This window comes from Mycteria americana, chromosome 8 (genome assembly GCF_035582795.1).
Source record: "Mycteria americana isolate JAX WOST 10 ecotype Jacksonville Zoo and Gardens chromosome 8, USCA_MyAme_1.0, whole genome shotgun sequence".
NCBI classification, from domain to species: domain Eukaryota; kingdom Metazoa; phylum Chordata; class Aves; order Ciconiiformes; family Ciconiidae; genus Mycteria; species Mycteria americana.
In genome coordinates, this window is record NC_134372.1 from 733,114 (window position 1) to 751,644 (window position 18,531).

General features: G+C 45.8%; 1 protein-coding gene across 1 annotated transcript; it reads left to right on the forward strand.

The window, feature by feature from the left end:
• The first annotated feature begins 512 nt into the window (after positions 1–512).
• CDC23 (cell division cycle 23) lies at positions 513–10,332 on the forward strand. Its single transcript, XM_075509705.1, has 16 exons — positions 513–673; positions 748–820; positions 1,815–1,952; positions 2,215–2,257; positions 2,622–2,727; positions 2,823–2,955; positions 4,202–4,379; positions 4,473–4,570; positions 4,810–4,891; positions 5,517–5,670; positions 5,823–5,942; positions 6,270–6,345; positions 6,670–6,731; positions 7,674–7,752; positions 7,851–7,970; positions 8,849–10,332. The coding sequence occupies exons 1-16, from the start codon at positions 549–551 to the stop codon at positions 9,017–9,019; spliced, it is 1,758 nt and encodes a 585-aa protein (XP_075365820.1). The 5' UTR covers positions 513–548; the 3' UTR covers positions 9,020–10,332.
• The last annotated feature ends 8,199 nt before the right edge of the window (positions 10,333–18,531 follow it).

The following is an 18,531-nucleotide window of genomic DNA, read 5'->3' on the forward strand; positions in this document are numbered from 1 at the left end:
GGGCCACGAGAGCAACCCGGAGCCCCCGGGCTGCGCCGCAGGGCCCGGCAGGACAAGCCGGCCTCAGCCCCGAGAAAGGCCACGCCGTGCGGTGCGGCGAGCGAGGCGGCAGCCGCAGCACAGAACGGCCCCGGCACCACCAAGCGGCAGCGGCGCGTCAGAGCCTCGCGCACCCTGAGCGGGCGGATGCGCAGGCGGGGCCGCCGAGGCCTCCGCGCCCCTTGGGCCGGGCCGGGCCGGGCCGGGCGGGGCGGGGCCGGGCCGGGCCGGGCCGGGCCGAGCCGAGCCGAGCCCCCCCTGCCGCCCCGCCCCGCCCCGCCGCGCAGCCCCAGCCCCAGGCCCAGGCCCCGGCCCCGGCAGCAGCGCAGAGCGCTACGCGCCGAGAGCGCGTCCCCGCGACAACTGGCCAATCAGGCGCCAAGGCTTCAGCGCGCCTCCTTTGATTGGGAGCGAGGCCTCTCGGGCTCACCCAAGGAGAAGGCTGCGTCTACAGAGCGGAGGGCGCTCAGTGCGCGGGGCTGTGATTGGCTGGGAGGCGCGCCGGCGGGATGGCGGCCGCGGCGGCGGCGGGGCTGGGGGGCAGCGACTTCTCGGACCTGCGGGAGATCAAGAAGCAGCTGCTGAGCGTGGCGGAGCGCAGCCGCGAGCGCGGCCTGCAGCACAGCGGGAAGTGGTGAGCGCCGCGGGCGGGCGGGCCCCGGCCCGGCGGCCGGCGGGCCCCGCGCTAACGGGTCTCTCTCCTCGCAGGGCCTCCGAGCTGGCCTTTGCCTTGGACCCGCTGCCGCTGAGCGAGCTGCCGCCGCCCCCTGCGCTCACGGAGGTACGGCCTGGGGGGAGGAGGCCCGGCCGAGCGCGGCTCCGACGACCTGCGGCGCGCCGCTAACGGGCACCCGCGCGCGGGGTGGGGCGGGCCTGAGCCCGTTCCGTGCTCGTGGGCCTAGAAGCGGTTGTGGGCGAGAGGGCGGGTGCTGTAGTTGTTGCTGGCGGGGACCGCGGGCTGCTTTTCAGTCCGATCTACAACTATCAAGGAAAAAAGCGATAGCGGTCTCTAAAAACGTGCGTGCCGGAGTGCCGGTCGCTTTGTAACGCGGTCGAGTTCCCTTCCAGTCTGTATTTCATGGGGCGGACGGAGCTGCATGTGCTTTCCCCGAGGAAAGCATTCTGTTTTACATGCGGCTGTGCCCTAAATGAGGTACTCTGTAAGCAAAATTTGAAATCATGCTACTTAATTTTAATTTTTCTTTGTCTTTACTAAGGCCAAAGTTTACTGTAATACAAATTATGTTGTGCCACTAAACTTGTGCTCCTTAGGACACAAGAGAAACAAGTTGTATCTCCATCCCCACCTCCATAGGTGTACAGGAGGACTTTTAGGTACATGCCTGTTTTGTTAAACTACAGCTCTGTAACGTGTCATAAATGCATTTCCAGTTACCAAGGAAACGTGTGCGTTTGAGTTAGCGGGTTAATATTGTTTCATATGGAATTCCTGAGTAGGTTTCTTATTTGTGGTCATTCATACTCATTGAACAGCTAATTCATGCCTTCTGGCAGCTTGGCACAGTTTGTTTTCTGGAATCTCACTGTTTATTTTAAATGTTTCTAACTAGTCTGTACTCGTTATTTGAGAACTAGGAATCAGATCATGTGAGGGGATGGAGAGACTTTTCTCATGGTACTCAAACCATCTTTGAGGATGAATAAACTATGTTTTTAGCTTTCAGAGCAGTTTCAACAATATGTTTGTAACTAGGTGATTTTCCTAAAGCATGTCAGAGCTTCTGAGGTCTTAAAAGTCTTCTGTGTCCCTGCAGGAGGATGCTCGTGATCTGGATGCCTATACGTTAGCCAAGTCCTACTTTGATCTAAAGGAATATGACAGGGCTGCCTATTTTCTACGAGGCTGCAAGAGTCAGAAAGCTTACTTCTTGTATATGTACTCCAGATACCTGGTAAGATAGAAGGAAAAGTCACCTTTTAGCACTGAACTCCTCTGCTTCCCACCCCTCCCTGGCATACCTTATTTTTTGCCTATTCTGTTCCAAATGACCACCTAGAAATCCAAATTATATGCTTGGGGGGAAGGGAGATAGGGGCGTTCTTTTTAGAACGGTGATGTTTGTGAAAACTCAGTTTGCATACTGCTGCTAGCATTGCAGCAAACATAAGGAATATGCTATTGTAATGTAATCTTGGTTTTCCTGTTTTCCACAGTCAGGGGAAAAGAAGAAGGATGATGAGACAGTGGATAGTTTGGGTAAGTCTCTGGTGTCAAGGAACACAAGACAATATAATGAAGCTTCCAGTAATGCATCTTCATGTAAATCATCTTGGGTTTATGGCTTTCCCCTCAATTTTTGGATAGTAGTGTGCTGTAACACGATTTCTTTCATTCTCTCTCAATTCATTGGCTTAATACAGGTTACAGATTTTCATCTGTTAGTTCTTCTGTTAAAGCAGGTGATCAGACCAAGTAATTTTCTTTTAAAAGAGGAAAATAATCACAGACTGGGAAGACTTCAGGTCATGTCAGTGATGATTCTGAATATACCCTAGACTTCGTAATTGCTGTGGTAAGAATCTTGATTGAAAGCTAGCTGTTTGACTTTCTCTTCGTGCAGGACCTCTGGAAAAAGGACAGGTGAAAAATGAAGCTCTACGAGAATTGAGAGTTGAGCTCAGCAAGAAACACAAGGCACGGGAACTGGATGGATTTGGCCTTTATCTGTAAGTGTCTGCATGTATTTCTAATGTATTCATGTGTATTTGTGTGGATAGGCAGAGTTTATGATTCTGATTAACTCGATAACTTTTCTTTACAGGTATGGTGTCGTGCTGCGGAAGCTGGACCTGGTGAAAGAAGCAATAGATGTGTTCGTTGAAGCTGCCCATGTCTTACCTTTGCACTGGGGAGCCTGGCTGGAACTTTGCAACTTGATTACAGATAAAGAGATGGTAAAACTTGAGAGATATCAAGATGTGGTAACAAATTCCAGAGTTTAACCTGATTCAATAACCAATGGTTCAGTTGCCACAAGATTGATGTCACCCACTGCTTTATTCTGTGAGACTCTATCAGGCAAGGCAATCCAAGATTGTAAATTATGTTGTTAAAGCCTCTTTCTCTTCAATTGCTTGCCGTGCTGTAGCTTGAGAATCTTTATACAGGCAGGGCTAATTTATTATCATTCACCCACAGAGTGGTTTAAGAAATGGCTAATTCATGTGTTCTGAAGTAGTTGTCAGCAGGGTTATTGCCTTGTCACGTGAAGGAGATCCTCCTAAGATACTTTTCATTTTCTTCTCCCCCTCCACCCCCCCTTAATGTGGTTCTGGTTCCACAGTTATTGAGTATTTTTGGTGGCCTGAAAGGATATACAGAATCACTGCTCCTAAAACTGAAATACTGATGTAGGTGTTCCCTTTGTCAAATACAAAGCTGCACGTATGAGATGAACTATGTCAAAGAATTGAACTCGGATATAAAAACAGAATAGATTATTTTTCTTTACCCATGGGATTTTATGAGACCGCTCCTGGAATTCTTCAGTCAATTCTGGCTGGTGGAATATTTAAAAAAGTAGAGGTGGCACAGAAGAGAGCTTTACTAATTTGTGGAAAAAGGGAAATGCATTTTTGATGAGATAATTTGGAGTCTGTTCACTTAGCTCATCAAAAATAGTAATGTGATATTGATGTTCAAACATAGGAAGAAAGTACAGTCTTTCAAAGGACTTCCGAATTGAATGGAGAAATAAAGGCCAGTGGCTGAAGCAGAAGTCGGGTGCTGTCAGATTTGAAGACAATCGTTCCTTTACTGATTGACCGAATGAAATGGCTTCGATACTTTTGCAATTTCAGCAGTCGTGGGAATAGATTGGGAGTGACTAAATAGAATTACGTGGTCCGTATTGTACTGCTCTTTAGACTGGATGTCTTAATGCACCTTTCCTGTTTCAGTATTCTCAATTTATAGGCATTATTTAGTCTCTCCTGTGGAAGAACCTGATATTAATTCTTGGTCCTAATACTGCTCTTTTGTAGCTGGTGTTATGGTTTAAGAAAGCGATTGCAGGAAAGCCTCCTACCTCGAGACCATCTACTAAATCATGGGAGGGAAGATAATGGATTCTTTGCCACAGGTGGCTGTTAGAATACTACTGATTGTCATCTCTTCCTCCTCTTCTTTGGTTCTTGCTAGTTGAAGTTCCTGTCCTTGCCAGATACATGGATGAAAGAGTTCTTTCTTGCACACATTTATACAGAGCTGCAGCTGATAGAGGAGGCTCTGCAGAAGTATCAGAGTCTCATTGATGCAGGATTTTCCAAAAGCACTTACATCATCTCTCAGATTGCAGTTGCCTACCACAATATCCGAGGTCAGTGACGCTTACTAGGTAGTAGGAATGAGCCTCGTAATGCAAACTTGGCATTTATAGTTCTTGTTCTCCCATCTGCTGTTCTTTTTTCAGATATTGACAAAGCTTTATCCATCTTTAACGAGCTAAGGAAACAAGATCCTTACAGGATAGAAAACATGGACACTTTCTCCAACTTGCTATATGTAAGGGTAAGCACTCTTTCTATTGCCGGTCCATAACGATGTTATTTATCAGAGGTATGTTAAACACTGGCAAAGCAGCTGGTGCTGTCTAGCCTCTCTGAATATAGGCTTTCAGCTTCTGCTTTGCAACTCCATGAAATAGATGCAATGTATGCATTGCTAACTGCCTGCGTTTTTCTTTGAAACTGCTCCTTTCTTTGTAACATGCTCCTTTTCTCATCACTTTCATTTCTTTGTTTCACTAGAGCATGAAGCCTGAGTTGAGCTACCTGGCTCACAATCTCTGTGAGATAGACAAGTATCGTGTTGAGACCTGCTGTGTAATTGGTGAGAGCCAGCTCTTTTACGTGGTCTTATTATGCTGTCTGCAGGCTGTGCAAGGAAATCTTAGAAGCACTTGTGAAAATGATCAACCAGCAAGGCTATCAAAACCACTTGGTGAATGTGGTTTCAGGCAGCCTAAAAAGCAGGCCAAATGACAGAGTACCTTTTCCCCCATTTCTCTCCGAAAGAGCTGCTCTAATACTATCAGTGCAGAAGGGAGTTGAAGAAATCACTATGAAGGCCCATGTAGCTGATAATCCCTTTATTTGTAGTCTTGAAACTCCAATGGAAATAATTGTGTGTCAGGACCAGGAAATTAATTTGTTAGATCATGACATAAGTTTTAAGGCCAGGGGGTGGGATTTTAACTGATTGGTACAACCAGAAACAGATTGACCAGAACACTGGAGAACAGACTGCTATTAGGTCTCTTGAGATTTGAATCAGATGTGCCTTTAATAGGACTCTTTCTTTTTGTAATTTAAGTTAGGAGGTAGTAGACAATACCTCTTCCAGCTGTTTTCTACTTCTCTGCTGGTTTTTTTGTTTGTTTGTTTGTGTGTGTGTGTTTTTATTTATTTGTTTGGTTTTATTTTATTTTACTTAACTATTGTGACTTTTGCTTTAGGGAATTATTATAGCTTGCGTTCCCAGCATGAAAAAGCAGCACTCTATTTCCAGAGGGCCTTGAAACTGAATCCTCGTTACCTGGGAGCCTGGACACTCATGGGACATGAGTACATGGAAATGAAGAACACATCTGCAGCTATCCAGGCTTATAGGTATCACTCATGTACTGTACAAAATGATGTCTGAGTCTGCATACATAATGATTGAAGTAGTATCTTCTATTATTTGTTAGTCTTCTACTGAATTCTGTCTTGGTTTTGATCCTGACTGCTTTCTGACTAGTTCATCTCCTTTTCTTCGACAGACATGCAATAGAGGTGAACAAAAGGGACTACAGAGCATGGTATGGCTTGGGGCAAACCTATGAAATCCTCAAAATGCCATTTTACTGTCTCTATTACTACCGACGGGCCCACCAGCTCAGGTAGAGTTGAGAATGGAGCCATGTTTATTGGTGTTCACTCTGATGTGGTTGCTACTAGCTAAGGAATTTACACGCAGGAACTAAGTTGGGGAAGAGATAACTTCAGTGCTATGTGATTTGTGCAGTCTCACTATTCCAAATCCTTTTAGTTGTATTAGTTAACTATTAACAAAGGCTTTGTCAGTTAAATGCCGAGGAACGCTGGTGAGGAGTATAAGTGATGTCTTATGTAAGAGAGGATGACAGACACTGCCAGATGTAGATTCCCCCCACCCTGAGATCAGCAGGTTGTCCATTAAACTACATTTAGGAATTGCTGTTTTACAGACCAAATGATTCTCGTATGCTGGTTGCTCTAGGAGAATGCTATGAGAAACTCAATCAATTGGTGGAAGCTAAAAAGGTAAGTGAGAACTGGGGTGTGGAGTAAGACATTGGGATGTCTGCCAGGACACTAGGTGGAGTCGCAGCAAAATTGTGTAGCTAGTGCTACTGGAAATGCATACGGTGTGTTGTTAGGAGCTTATTGAAACCATTTCTGTGGTGGTTACAGTTGGGGAAGTTGTGCTGCAATGTAACTGGAGCTGCTGATAAACGGAGTCATCTCCAGATGATACATGCCCCTTTGCTGGAAAGCCATGTTGTTTTCTGTTTGTGACTTGCTTGCATGAGTCATGAGCTGGAGTTGTTTTTGTGGTGTGCTTGACTGACTTTCCTTCCTTGACAGTGCTACTGGAGAGCTTATGCTGTGGGAGATGTGGAGAAAATGGCACTGGTGAAACTAGCAAAGTGAGTATGTATTATCACTGAACTGTCAGTATTGTGTGACATGCAACTAGCCCTTTGATACCTAACGATAAAATACTAAATATAAAACAAGTGGAACTGCTGTTAGGTAGTACTACTTTTGGAGCTGTGTAATAACTGGTATCTTTAGGTCTGTAGTGACTGCAAATTCTGCTGTCCAGCTTTAGTTTTAAGTTTCCCTCAGGATAACTAGAGGCAATCATAGCATAATGTGGGTTGCAAGGGACCTCTGAATCCTGAGGTGATTTGAGCAGGCAGTGCTAGCAATTGTATTTGTTGTATTGAGGATGTACTTGATGTGAGATTGATGTGAGATGATGTACAAAATTGTAGATTGATTTGGGGGGGGGAGGGTTGGGGTTTTTGGTTTGGTGGTGTTTTTTTTTTTTTTTTTAATTCCTGCCCTCCCCGCCTCCGCCCCCCCCCAATATATGGTGGTGACATTGGGAAAGGGTCTAATGTGAAATAAATGTGGCATCAGCACTAATTTTTGGTGGGGATAAAGTAATATAAAGTGGAAAAAGTGAAGGGGAAGGAAAAGGGCAAGTGAAAGGTGAAGCTGCTATACAAAGACTTTTGGGATGTGGCAGGGGAAGAAGGAGCACTGGAGGAAATAGCCAGTAAATAGGATGGCAAAGGTCTGTTGAAAGCTTTAAAATGTAACAGAATAGGCAAAGGTCCCTGCTTTGGTTGTCACTGCTTCTAGCAGTTAGTATCTGACTGGCTCCCTTCCTGGTAATGTAACTATTCTCAAGCTGGATGATCTCTTTCCATGAGGGGCAGTACATGGTGCATGTCTTGCAAATTCTGAAGGAAAAGACCTGGCTTTCATCCAGGTCACATTGAGTAGGTACTTTCTCATAGACCGAGAAGGTCTTCGACAGTGCAGTCCTGTTCCAGTGGCCCATTTTTCTCCTTTTCTAGGCTGCACGAACAGCTGAATGAATCTGAACAGGCAGCTCAGTGCTATATCAAATACATCCAGGATATCTATTCCTGTGGGGTAAGACGATATCTTGGGAATAAAAGGAGAAGTAAACATGGTGTAGCACTACCTTGGGAGGCACTCAAAGATGATTGTTTTTACCCCCTTCACTGTAGGAGATAGTGGAGCACCTGGAGGTCAGCACTGCCTTCCGTTACCTGGCCCAATACTACTTCAAGTGTAAGCTCTGGGATGAAGCCTCAGCATGTGCTCAGAAATGCTGTGCATTCAATGATGTGAGTAGTTGCGCAGTCTTTGGTATTTCTTTCTTAGGAGATCTATGACCTTGATCTTGGCTCCCCTCAGAGTAGAAGGAATCCTTTATTGAAGGAATGAGGGCTGCCTGCCATGCAGGTCACATCCTGAGTGGTGGTGGCGTATACCTGATCACTAATGCTGCTTATGATTGACTAAAATAATGGAATATGGTGTAGACAGCAAAATTGAACCATGTATCATTGGTGTTCACTAAATAAAAGAATTTGAGGCTCCACATGGCAGTCTTAAGACTGCTGAAAATCTTCATGGTGAGGAGGTGGATAAATGGTCACAGACTCCTACACACTGTGTAGTGATGATACTTGCATAACTTCTTTTTTTCTCATCTTCTGTGTGTAGACAGCACAGAGGATATACTAGCACTTGGTTTTGTATGTGACTCCGTATTCTGAGATGTTCTGTATCTGTAAGTGGGCAATTTTGGATTCTTAACTTCAGCCTAGAGGTAGACCCTAGCCATGAGTGTAGGGTGTTTGGCCTATCCTTAACAAAGCTGTCTGGTACTCTGGAGAACCTGAATTCAGCTTGTTTGAATTCTCCAATCTACTTGTTGCTGGAGTATTTAGACAGCTTCAGTGGTTGATGGTAACACTATCTGAAATACCCAAGTAACATGCAAATCGGGTGAGTAAAAGGAGGAAAGACTGGGGAAAAAAAGGTGACATACCCTAACATTTTTAAGTAGCAGAAGAAAAAAGAAATGAGGATGGTTTTTATAGCTTGCAGCCTTACAGAATGACTAACTACTATAACTTATACTGCTTACATACTGAATTTGACCCAGAAACCACCCATTCATAGGTGTATTGTTTTGTTTTTTACAAATTGTTTTCAGACTAGAGAAGAAGGAAAGGCCCTGCTGCGGCAGATCTTACAGCTTCGCAATCAAGGAGAAACCTCATCCACAGATATTGCTGCTCCCTTTTTCCTCCCTGCGTCATTGTCAGCCAACAACACTCCCACACGTCGTGTCTCCCCACTCAATCTGTCTTCTGTAACACCATGAACAATGCTGATACTTCTGACCTGTGCATTGAATATGACATTGCAGATGGGGCTTGCAGCCACTTATTTCTTTCCAGTGAAATTTCTACATTCATTGTTGCCTTCACATGAAGTGTAGGAGTTACTAGAGCCCACAGCTGAAGACAGATGTGCCCCAACAGGCAAAGGTGCAGCCTATGTGAAAGTGCCTATGCTGAGGTGTGAGAACCTGCTGTACTTCTCACCGAGTCACTCCAGTCAGAGGGCAGATATGTTCCAATACAGAGGACTACTCCTAACTGAGGGACTGGGAAGAGCTTGTCTGCTTGAGTTAAAATATATTTGAAGTTTGATTCTGCCCTGTAACCTCTGGTCTCTACTGAACTTCTTTGGATGACCTCTTAGTGGTGTCATTGCTGTCTACATCAGAAACTGTTAACCTGCCTGGCTACTTAAGGACTTTTGCTTGTCTTGAACTACACGGAAGATGTTCTACTAAAGCAGTAGATATAGGCACTTAGATATAGGTGCCACATCTGTGTTGAAGGACTGAGAAATGTCAGAGGAATTCCAAGTAGCCACAGGTGACAGCTGTTTGCCGTTCTGTCTGTGGATCTGACAGATACTTTGGCTTTCAGTAGAAAAGCAGCCAGTGGGATAGCACAATTAAAAAAACTAATGGTTAAGTTACTGTCCTTGGGCTTCTTTATGGTGCAGCTTTCATGTGTACTGTAGCAAATGAAATTGGATGAACAATAATGGATCATTTTGTTAAGGATTCCCACATCTTCTGGACAGTATGGTGCAGGGGATTCATAGAATCATAGAATGGTTTGGGTTGGAAGGGGCCTTAAAGATCATCTAGTCCAACCCCCCTGCCATAGCAGGGACACCTTCCACCAGACCGGGTTGCTCAAAGCCCCATCCGACCTGGCCTTGAGCACTTCCAGGGATGGGGCATCCACAACTTCTCTGGGCAACCTGTTCCAGTGGCTCACCACCCTCACAGTGAAGAATTTCTTCCTTATGTCTAATCTAAATCTACCCTCTTCAGTTTAAAGCCATTACCCCTCGTCCTATCGCTACACTCCCTGATAAGGAGTCCTTCCCCATCTTTTCTGTAGGTCCCCTTCAGGTACTGGCAGGCTGCTGTATGGTCTCCCCAGAGCCTTCTCTTCTCCAGGCTAAACAACCCCAACTCTCTCAGCCTGTCTTCACAGGAGAGGTGCTCCAGCCCTCTGATCATCTTGGTGGCCCTCTTCTGGACTCACTCCAACAGGTCCATGTCCTTCTTATGCTGGGAGCCCCAGAGCTGGACACGGTATGCCAGGTGAGGTCTCACCAGAGTAGAGTAGAAGGGCAGAATCACCTCCCTTGACCTGCTGGTCATGCTTCTTTTGATGCAGCCCAGGACACAGTTGGCTTTCTGGGCTGCAAGTGCACATTGCTGGGTCATGTTGAGCTTCTCATCAACCAACACCCCCAAGTCCTTCTCCTCAGGGCTGCTCTCAATCCACTCATCGCCCAGCCTGTATTTGTGCTTGGGATTGCCCTGACCCAGGTGCAGGACCTTGCACTTGGCCTTGTTGAACCTCATGAGGTTCACACAGGCCCATCTCTCAAGCCTGTCAAGGTCCCTCTGGATGGCATCCCTTCCCTCCAGCGTGTCAACCACACCACTCTGCTTAGGGTGTCTGTCATCCGCAAACTTGCTGAGGGTGCACCCAATCCCACTGTCCGTGTCGCCGACAAAGTTGTTAAATGGCGCCAGTCCCAATACCGACCCCTGAGGAATACCACTCATCACTGGTCTCCACTTGGACATCGAGCCATTGACCGCAACTCTTTGAGTGCGACCATCCAGCCAATGCCTGATCCGCTGAGTGGTCCATCCGTCAAATCCATGTCTCTCCAATTTAGAGACAAGGATGTCGTGCGGGACAGTGTCAAATGCTTTGCACAACTCCACGTAGGTGATGTCGGTTGCTCTTCCCTTATCCCCAATGCTGTAACCCCGTCGTAGAAGGCCACCAAGTTTGTCAGGCACGATTTTCCCTTAGTGAAGCCATGTTGGCTGTCACCGGTCACCTCCTTATTTTCCATGTGCCTTAGCGTAGTTTCCAGGAGGCTCTGCTCCATGATCTTGCCGGGCACAGAGGTGAGACTGACCAGCCTATAGTTCCCCGGGTCTTCCTTTTTTTCCCTTTCTAAAAATGTGGGTTATGTTTCCCCTTTCCCAGTCACTGGGAACTTCACTGGTCTGCCACGACTTCTGAGATATGGTTGATGGTGGCTTAGCAACTTCATCTGCCAGTTCCCTCAGGACCTGTGGATGCATCTCTTCAGGTCCTATGGACTTGTGCACCTTCAGGTTCCTTAGATGGTCTCGAACCTGATCTGCTCCTACAGTGGGCAGTTCTTCATTCTCCCAGTCCCTCTCTTTGGATTCTGTGAATTGGGTGGCTTGGCTTGAGCATTTGCTAGTGAAGACTGAGGCAAAAAGTTGTTGAGTACCTCAGCCTTCTCTATGTCGGCTGTTGCCAGGTTGTACAGTTGTACAGTTTCTTTCATCTTTGTTGTCCTATGTACCTGAAGAAACCCTTCTTCTTGTTTTTTACGTCTCTAACCAAGTTCAGCTCCAGCTTTGCCTTGGCTTTCCTGATCCTATCCCTGCACTCCCAGTCCATATCCCTATAATCTCCTCAGGATGTGCATCCCTGCCTCTGCTGCCTATGCATTGTGTCCTCTAATTCCCAAGATTTTTAATTGAGACTTAAAAAAAATTATTGGTAGTCATCCTTTGTGAGGCCTTTTCTGTTTATCACTCATATAAACATTTTCCCATATTTCCACCAGTTAGAATTCTTTGATAAATCACGCTTCCCTTGTCCCCTTAAAGACCTTGATTTTGGTAGTTAAGTCTTTGGATACTTTGTCCTCACTAAGTATATTTGGGCTGCTTCTTCCAGCTGGCCTTTTGCCACCTCTACCTGCAAGTAAGGGCACTTACTTGCAGCCTCTAGTAAGAGGGGCAAAACTGCATAGTCTCTATAATGACTGAATTATCCAGTTGGCTGATGAGAGGGTATCAGGGAGCAGCAAGGGCTTGCTGCTGTGCAAAGGGTGACAACAATTTTACAAATTTTACACTTTTACAAATCCTCAGGCTTGCATAGAAGAATTATGGGAGTGCTTGCAGAATACATCAAGATCCAATTTTGCTGCTTAAACCCATCTGCTGTAGAAATGCTGGTTCAATAGGTGCTAAGGAGCATAAAACAAGACACAGTAATTTCTAGAGATGCCCAGAATTAAGAAAATGGGGTCCCTCTGCTATACACACACAATGCAAATGCATTGTACAGAGGGACAAGTGCTGTGGTGGTACTGCCTTGCCTTGCCTGCAGGTTTCCTGGTGTGCCCACCTGTATGGTTGGTCTCAGAAAGCACAGGGAGCCTTGAATAAATGGGAAAGGGCTTTTAAAATGCTTTTTCCTTGATTAAAATCATGCCACAGCCATAGGGATAAGGCTGTAATAAATTTATAGGGGTGAATAAGGACACTAATTCTGACACAAAGGCATAGTTATCTTTCTGCCTCCACTGTTGCAGTTTTAATTGCAATACTGACACCAGTGATATGTCAACTAGCGCTTCCTGCCCTCTCCCCCCAGATAAGGTGTCACTGTCACCGTCTTACAAGAGAATGGCATGGCCAGGGCACACTACACCGCAGTCACCACGGTAGCCTGGGTTCACTGCTGTCCCTCTACAGTCCCTTCTCACTCAGGGGACGCTCCCTCCAGTGTGGGAGGATGGTGGGTAGCGCTGGTGCAAGAGGGGCCATGCTAGGCAGCACTGTGCACATAGTTCAGCACATGCAGCCTTCAACCACCTCGTCAGCTTCCTTCAAACATACTATTGCATGGTCTTCTGCTCACCGTTGTAGTAACAGAGAACTTTCAATACGCGGCAGCCTCAGAAGTAATGTGCCTACGAGCTCTCTGCCAGCAGCAAGGCTGATAGGGGCTAGGAGTTCTCCCAAGAGGCAGGTCACGTAACGAGAGGTGGGCAAAGAGCCCAGCGCACTCCTTCCTCTGGCCTGTGTTAGCAGATGTGCGCAGGAGTCCTGGTGTAAGAAATCGGGGATCTTCCCTCCACCCTGAGAAACATCACAGTATTCCCAAAGAAGGAATGGTTATGGGCTCCTGCACGCTCCCCTGCTGGTTTATGCTGTTAGCAAAATAGTTTGTTTTCCACTATGCTGGCATTTACCACAGCACAGGTAATTTTTTTTCCTCATTATTTCTGGTTAGTTTCAAAGAAAATCCAGCATGTCTTTATTAAGATGTAAATATCAGTGTTCATTTACCACACGAGGCTCAGCACCAGAAGAATCGTAAAAATACCTCAAATGGATATGGGTTTTTCCCTCCGTTATTTTTAAAGATGAAAAGGAAATAAATATATAGGAGCCCCAGTAACACACACCATATTACACCAAATGCCTGAGCTGAATAAACACAGAGGTCTTATACAGTCCCATAACAAGACAGGAGTCACAGTTAACATACTGTATAGCTGGACTCTAGCCATACATATTTAAGATAAGGTTTAGACAGGACACAAGCTAGATTCCAGTTACACTATGACATTTTTTGACCCACTCACACAGCTGAGTAAATTATTGTGATGGAAAAAATCAGTTAGCAAAATCATTCAGGCAGGGCAGACGGACAGTGCAGATGGATAGGGAAAGACTCACAGTGAGGAGAAGAGGAAACTCTCTGAACCAGTCCAAGCAATCATATTTGCAAGTAACAGGCCAACTGCCTGGAATAAACAGGATAACTGAGGGAAGTCGCTATCTCAAGATAAAGGAACAGGCAAGAGGTTTCTTGGATGAAATTGCAATAGATCAGGCAAGCAATAATCTAAGAACTAGAATCTTATTTGAAATAAGCTGAAGAGTAGAAAACATGAAAAATGCTGAAATCAAGCACCCACTAATGCCCTTTGAGAACAACTACTAAACAGCAGCAGTCAAATGAAAAAGGAGCAGAGGCTGTTTCAGACAGATGTATGTTTGATTTTGCACAACAGGCACGCCCAACTCCAAGACCCTCACAGGCTATTGATTAGGCTGGTTTCTGATTTATGGGGGTGATTAACAATTAAGAGCTTTAGTTGGGGAGAATGGGAATTCACATTGCCCCAAAATGGTCGTTGACAAGAGCCTCAGTTAGTGTGCTGCAAGGGCCCTGGAGGGGACCTCCAGGATCACTGCACAAATGCAGCTTGTATCATATACCTGACATAAAGAAGAAACAGAGATTTTTAGAACTGCTTTTTATTCAAACAGTGCAATTGGTAACTCCTGCGATTTACTGTGTTCAATAAGCACAGAATTCTGAACAAGAGAAAGGCATTTTAGAGATTATTTTCTCAAGAAAAATAGTTTAACTCTGGATTTAGCAAATGGTTGTATTTGACAGCAGCCTGGATGTACAGGAGAGAAACAGATTATTCCAGCAATACACTTCTGTTGCAGGTATCTAAGCACCACCAAAGCAACATTTGGAGGGTAGAGACAGGCAGATTCCAAACTGAAATGTTGAGCAAAGATAAATCAGAAGATGGACAAATTCACATTCTCATCACTGGAACACGTCCATGTCTACAACCAGAAAGACAGTAAGTACCCAGAAGTAGCAAAAAAGGGGCACTGGCTCACAACCAAGAATATTAAAATGTAGGAAAAAGTGCCTAAGTAACAGTCAAGCTTTGGTTACTATGGTACTCAAGCAGAAGAGAACAGGGGAGTTGTCAACATAACATTCAAAAGTTCTGACAGCTGAAAGATCCTGCCCCAGCTCCTGCATGTCCCAAGGTCATTCCCTGTTCTGTTCCTTCATTGTGGATTGTCTCCTCACAGGGTAGTAATCACTGGCTGAGAAACAAGAACACTTTAGCAATGGAGGACTAACAGCTCAATGGTAGCAAAAAATATTAACTGATCATTGGCTACATAACACTAATAAAATACATGTCAGAGAGAGCTATCCATCTAGGCCACAACTTCAAAACAGTAGAAGATTTGGAAAGCTCCTACACTGCAAAGAACGGAATGCAGAAAATCACGTAACAGACCAAGATATCAGTGAAACCCCATGTAGATAGCCCAGGAAATGGCAAGGGCCAGTTGTAATTCTGGAAACAGCAAGCCCTGCAGTGTATCAGGTAGAAATACTAAAAGAAAGACTAAAACAATCTTGGAATAAGCAGTTCCACTAATAGCAGTTAAAGCTTTGGAAAAGCGTTCCAAAAACGTAACAACCGAATGGGTCTTTTTGGTTTGTTTTACAGGGTGATCCTCCAAAGGATGATAGCTTGAAGAGTAGCAGCTAGACCTACTAATAGTATTGTTGATCTCAGTAATGTCCTTTCAAGCAACTGTGTTAACTACAGAAAGACTCTAGGAGAGATTAATAAGGAACAGTGGAGTACTATGACTGAACCAGGACAAGAAGAGACTGAACCAGGATAGAAGGAAGACTGTGTCAGTCAGTACCGGAGTACACGTATCTGTCTAGAAATCAATTTGTTTCCAAAATTTAACCCCATGATGCACAATTTTAATTGGCAAATGTGACTGATGTAAAAATCAGCATCTCCTTTGAAGAGATCTGTCAATATAGTAACAAAATAGAACAGTTTAGATTTTTTCCCGACACAAACTCTCACAAGGTATTAAGAAGCCGATGTTAATAGTTCTCTATAGGACTGATTGTTCCTAGAAAACATTAAGAGTTTGAAAGTCTTTCTTCAATGCCTCAGGTATTGGAATGCTCTCATAGGTGTAATGATTATTCATCCTAAATATAAAGCTTATTTGTTTTACCAGAAGGGAAAGACAGAACTAGTAGATTTGTTGTGCTGCATAAATTGTTTCATTTACATTGTAAGAACTTGCTGTTTATGTGACATAAGAATCGATCATCAATTGTCATTACTAACTACTGATTTGTATTGGTCACTGATGTTTATAACAAGATGTGACACATTATTTATATATTATAAGATACTAGAAAGCTAGTAGACTGGCTTGTAATTTTAAATATACTGATAAGCCACATTAAAAAAAAAGGAGGAGGTCCCATTACAGCTTCAGGTTTAAGACAGTAGGTAACCTCTATTTACGTGTAGTTTTCTCCTTATTCTTAACAAATCATGCCCACCTTGTGCAACAGATGTCATTACCAACAGGGATTGTTACATTTCCAGAGCTGGCATAACATAGCAGACGTCAACTGGCACACTTTCATCAAACGCAAGTTTCTGAACTTGGCATCGAGTGCCATTATCTAAGCTAGGGGTAGGGGAGATGTGGTGGATGGCTCCTGTGACTGGAGGGTTGGAATGGAAGGATACAGGCTCTTTAGGAAGGACGGGCAGGGGAGACGAGGAGAGGGTGTCACCCTCTATGTCAATAACTAGCCAGAGTGCATGCAGCTGTGCCTGGGGATGGGTGAGGATCCGACCGAGAGCTTATGGGTCAGGATTAAAGGGAGGGCAGAGACAGGTAACTTTATAGTGGGGCGTCTGCTACAGGCCACCTGACCAGGAAGACCAAGCAGATGAGGCCCTCTATAGACAGATAGGAGCAGCCTCACGTCCACAAGCCCTGGTCCTCGTGGGGGATTTCAACCACCCCGATATCTGTTGGAGGGACAACACAGCAGGGCATAAGCAATCCAGGAGGTTCCTGGAATGCGTTGATGATAACTTCCTTCTCCAAGTGATAGAGGAACTAACGAGGAGAGGTGCTATGCTGGACCTTGTTCTCACCAACAAGGAGGGGCTGGTGGGGAATGTGAAGCTCAAGGGCAGCCTTGGCTGCAGTGACCATGAAATGGCGGAGTTCAAGATCCTTAGTGAGGCAAGGAGGGCGCACAGCAAACTCATTACCCTGGACTTCAGGAGAGCAGACTTCAGCCTCTTCAGGGATCTGCTTGGTAGAGTACCATGGGATAAAGTCCTAGAGGGAAGAGGGGCCCAAGAAAGCTGGTTAATATTCAAGGATCACCTCATCCAAGCTCAGGAGTGATGCGTCCCAGCAAAGAGGAAGCCAGGCAAAAACGCCAGGAGGGCTGCATGGATGAACAAGGAGCTCCTGGAGAAACTCAAACACATAAAGGAAGCGTACAGAGGGTGGAAGCAAGGACAGGTAGCCTGGGAGGAATACAAAGAAATTGTCTGAGCAGCCAGGGATCAGGTTAGGAAAGCTAAAGCCCTGATAGAATTAAATCCAGCCAGGGATGTCAAGGGCAACAAGAAAAGCTTGTATAGGTATGTCAGTGATAAAAGGAAGACTAGGGAAAATGTGGGCCCTCTCTGGAAGGAAACAGAAGACCTGGTTATTCAGGATATGGAGAAGGCTGAGGTACTCAACAACTTTTCGCTTCAGTCTTCACTGGCAAATGCTCAAGCCAAGCCACCCAATTCACAGAATCCAAAGAGAGGGACTGGGAGAATGAAGAACCGCCCACTGTAGGAGCAGATCAGGTTCGAGACCATCTAAGGAACCTGAAGGTGCACAAGTCCATAGGACCTGAAGAGATGCATCCATGGGTCAACAAGGCCAAGTGCAAGGTCCTGCACCTGGGTCAGGGCAATCCCAAGCACAAATACAGGCTGGGCGATGAGTGGATTGAGAGCAGCCCTGAGGAGAAGGACTTGGGGGTGTTGGTTGATGAGAAGCTCAACATGACCCAGCAATGTGCACTTGCAGCCCAGAAAGCCAACTGTGTCCTGGGCTGCATCAAAAGAAGCATGACCAGCAGGTCAAGGGAGGTGATTCTGCCCTTCTACTCTACTCTGGTGAGACCTCACCTGGCATACCGTGTCCAGCTCTGGGGCTCCCAGCATAAGAAGGACATGGACCTGCTGGAGTGAGTCCAGAAGAGGGCCACCAAGATGATCAGAGGGCTGGAGCACCTCTCCTATGAAGACAGGCTGAGAGAGTTGGGGTTGTTTAGCCTGGAGAAGAGAAGGCTCTGGGGAGACCATACAGCAGCCTGCCAGTACCTGAAGGGGACCTACAGAAAAGATGGGGAAGGACTCCTTATCAGGGAGTGTAGCGATAGGACGAGGGGTAATGGCTTTAAACTGAAGAGGGTAGATTTAGATTAGACATAAGGAAGAAATTCTTCACTGTGAGGGTGGTGAGCCACTGGAACAGGTTGCCCAGAGAAGTTGTGGATGCCCCATCCCTGGAAGTGCTCAAGGCCAGGTCGGATGGGGCTTTGAGCAACCCGGTCTGGTGGAAGGTGTCCCTGCTATGGCAGGGGGGTTGGACTAGATGATCTTTAAGGCCCCTTCCAACCCAAACCATTCTGTGATTCTGTGACACCACAGCCTTGCCTCCTAAGGAGCCTGCAGACAGAGGAAGGGGCCGACAAGCTATTTTGCTGACTCTTTGCCACAGGATCCCCTAGGACACTGAAGTGACCCTGCCAGAACCTGTTAGGCTAA

What these genes read in the sequence shown, in the direction of transcription:
- CDC23 (XM_075509705.1), top strand. Translation starts at nt 549, where the DNA reads ATGGCGGCCGCGGCGGCGGCGGGGCTGGGGGGCAGCGACTTCTCGGAC. An exon ending in CTGCAGCACAGCGGGAAGTG is followed by an intron (nt 674 to 747) that starts GTGAGCGCCGCG and finishes CTCTCCTCGCAG; the next exon opens with GGCCTCCGAGCTGGCCTTTG. An exon ending in CGACGGGCCCACCAGCTCAG is followed by an intron (nt 5,943 to 6,269) that starts GTAGAGTTGAGA and finishes GCTGTTTTACAG; the next exon opens with ACCAAATGATTCTCGTATGC.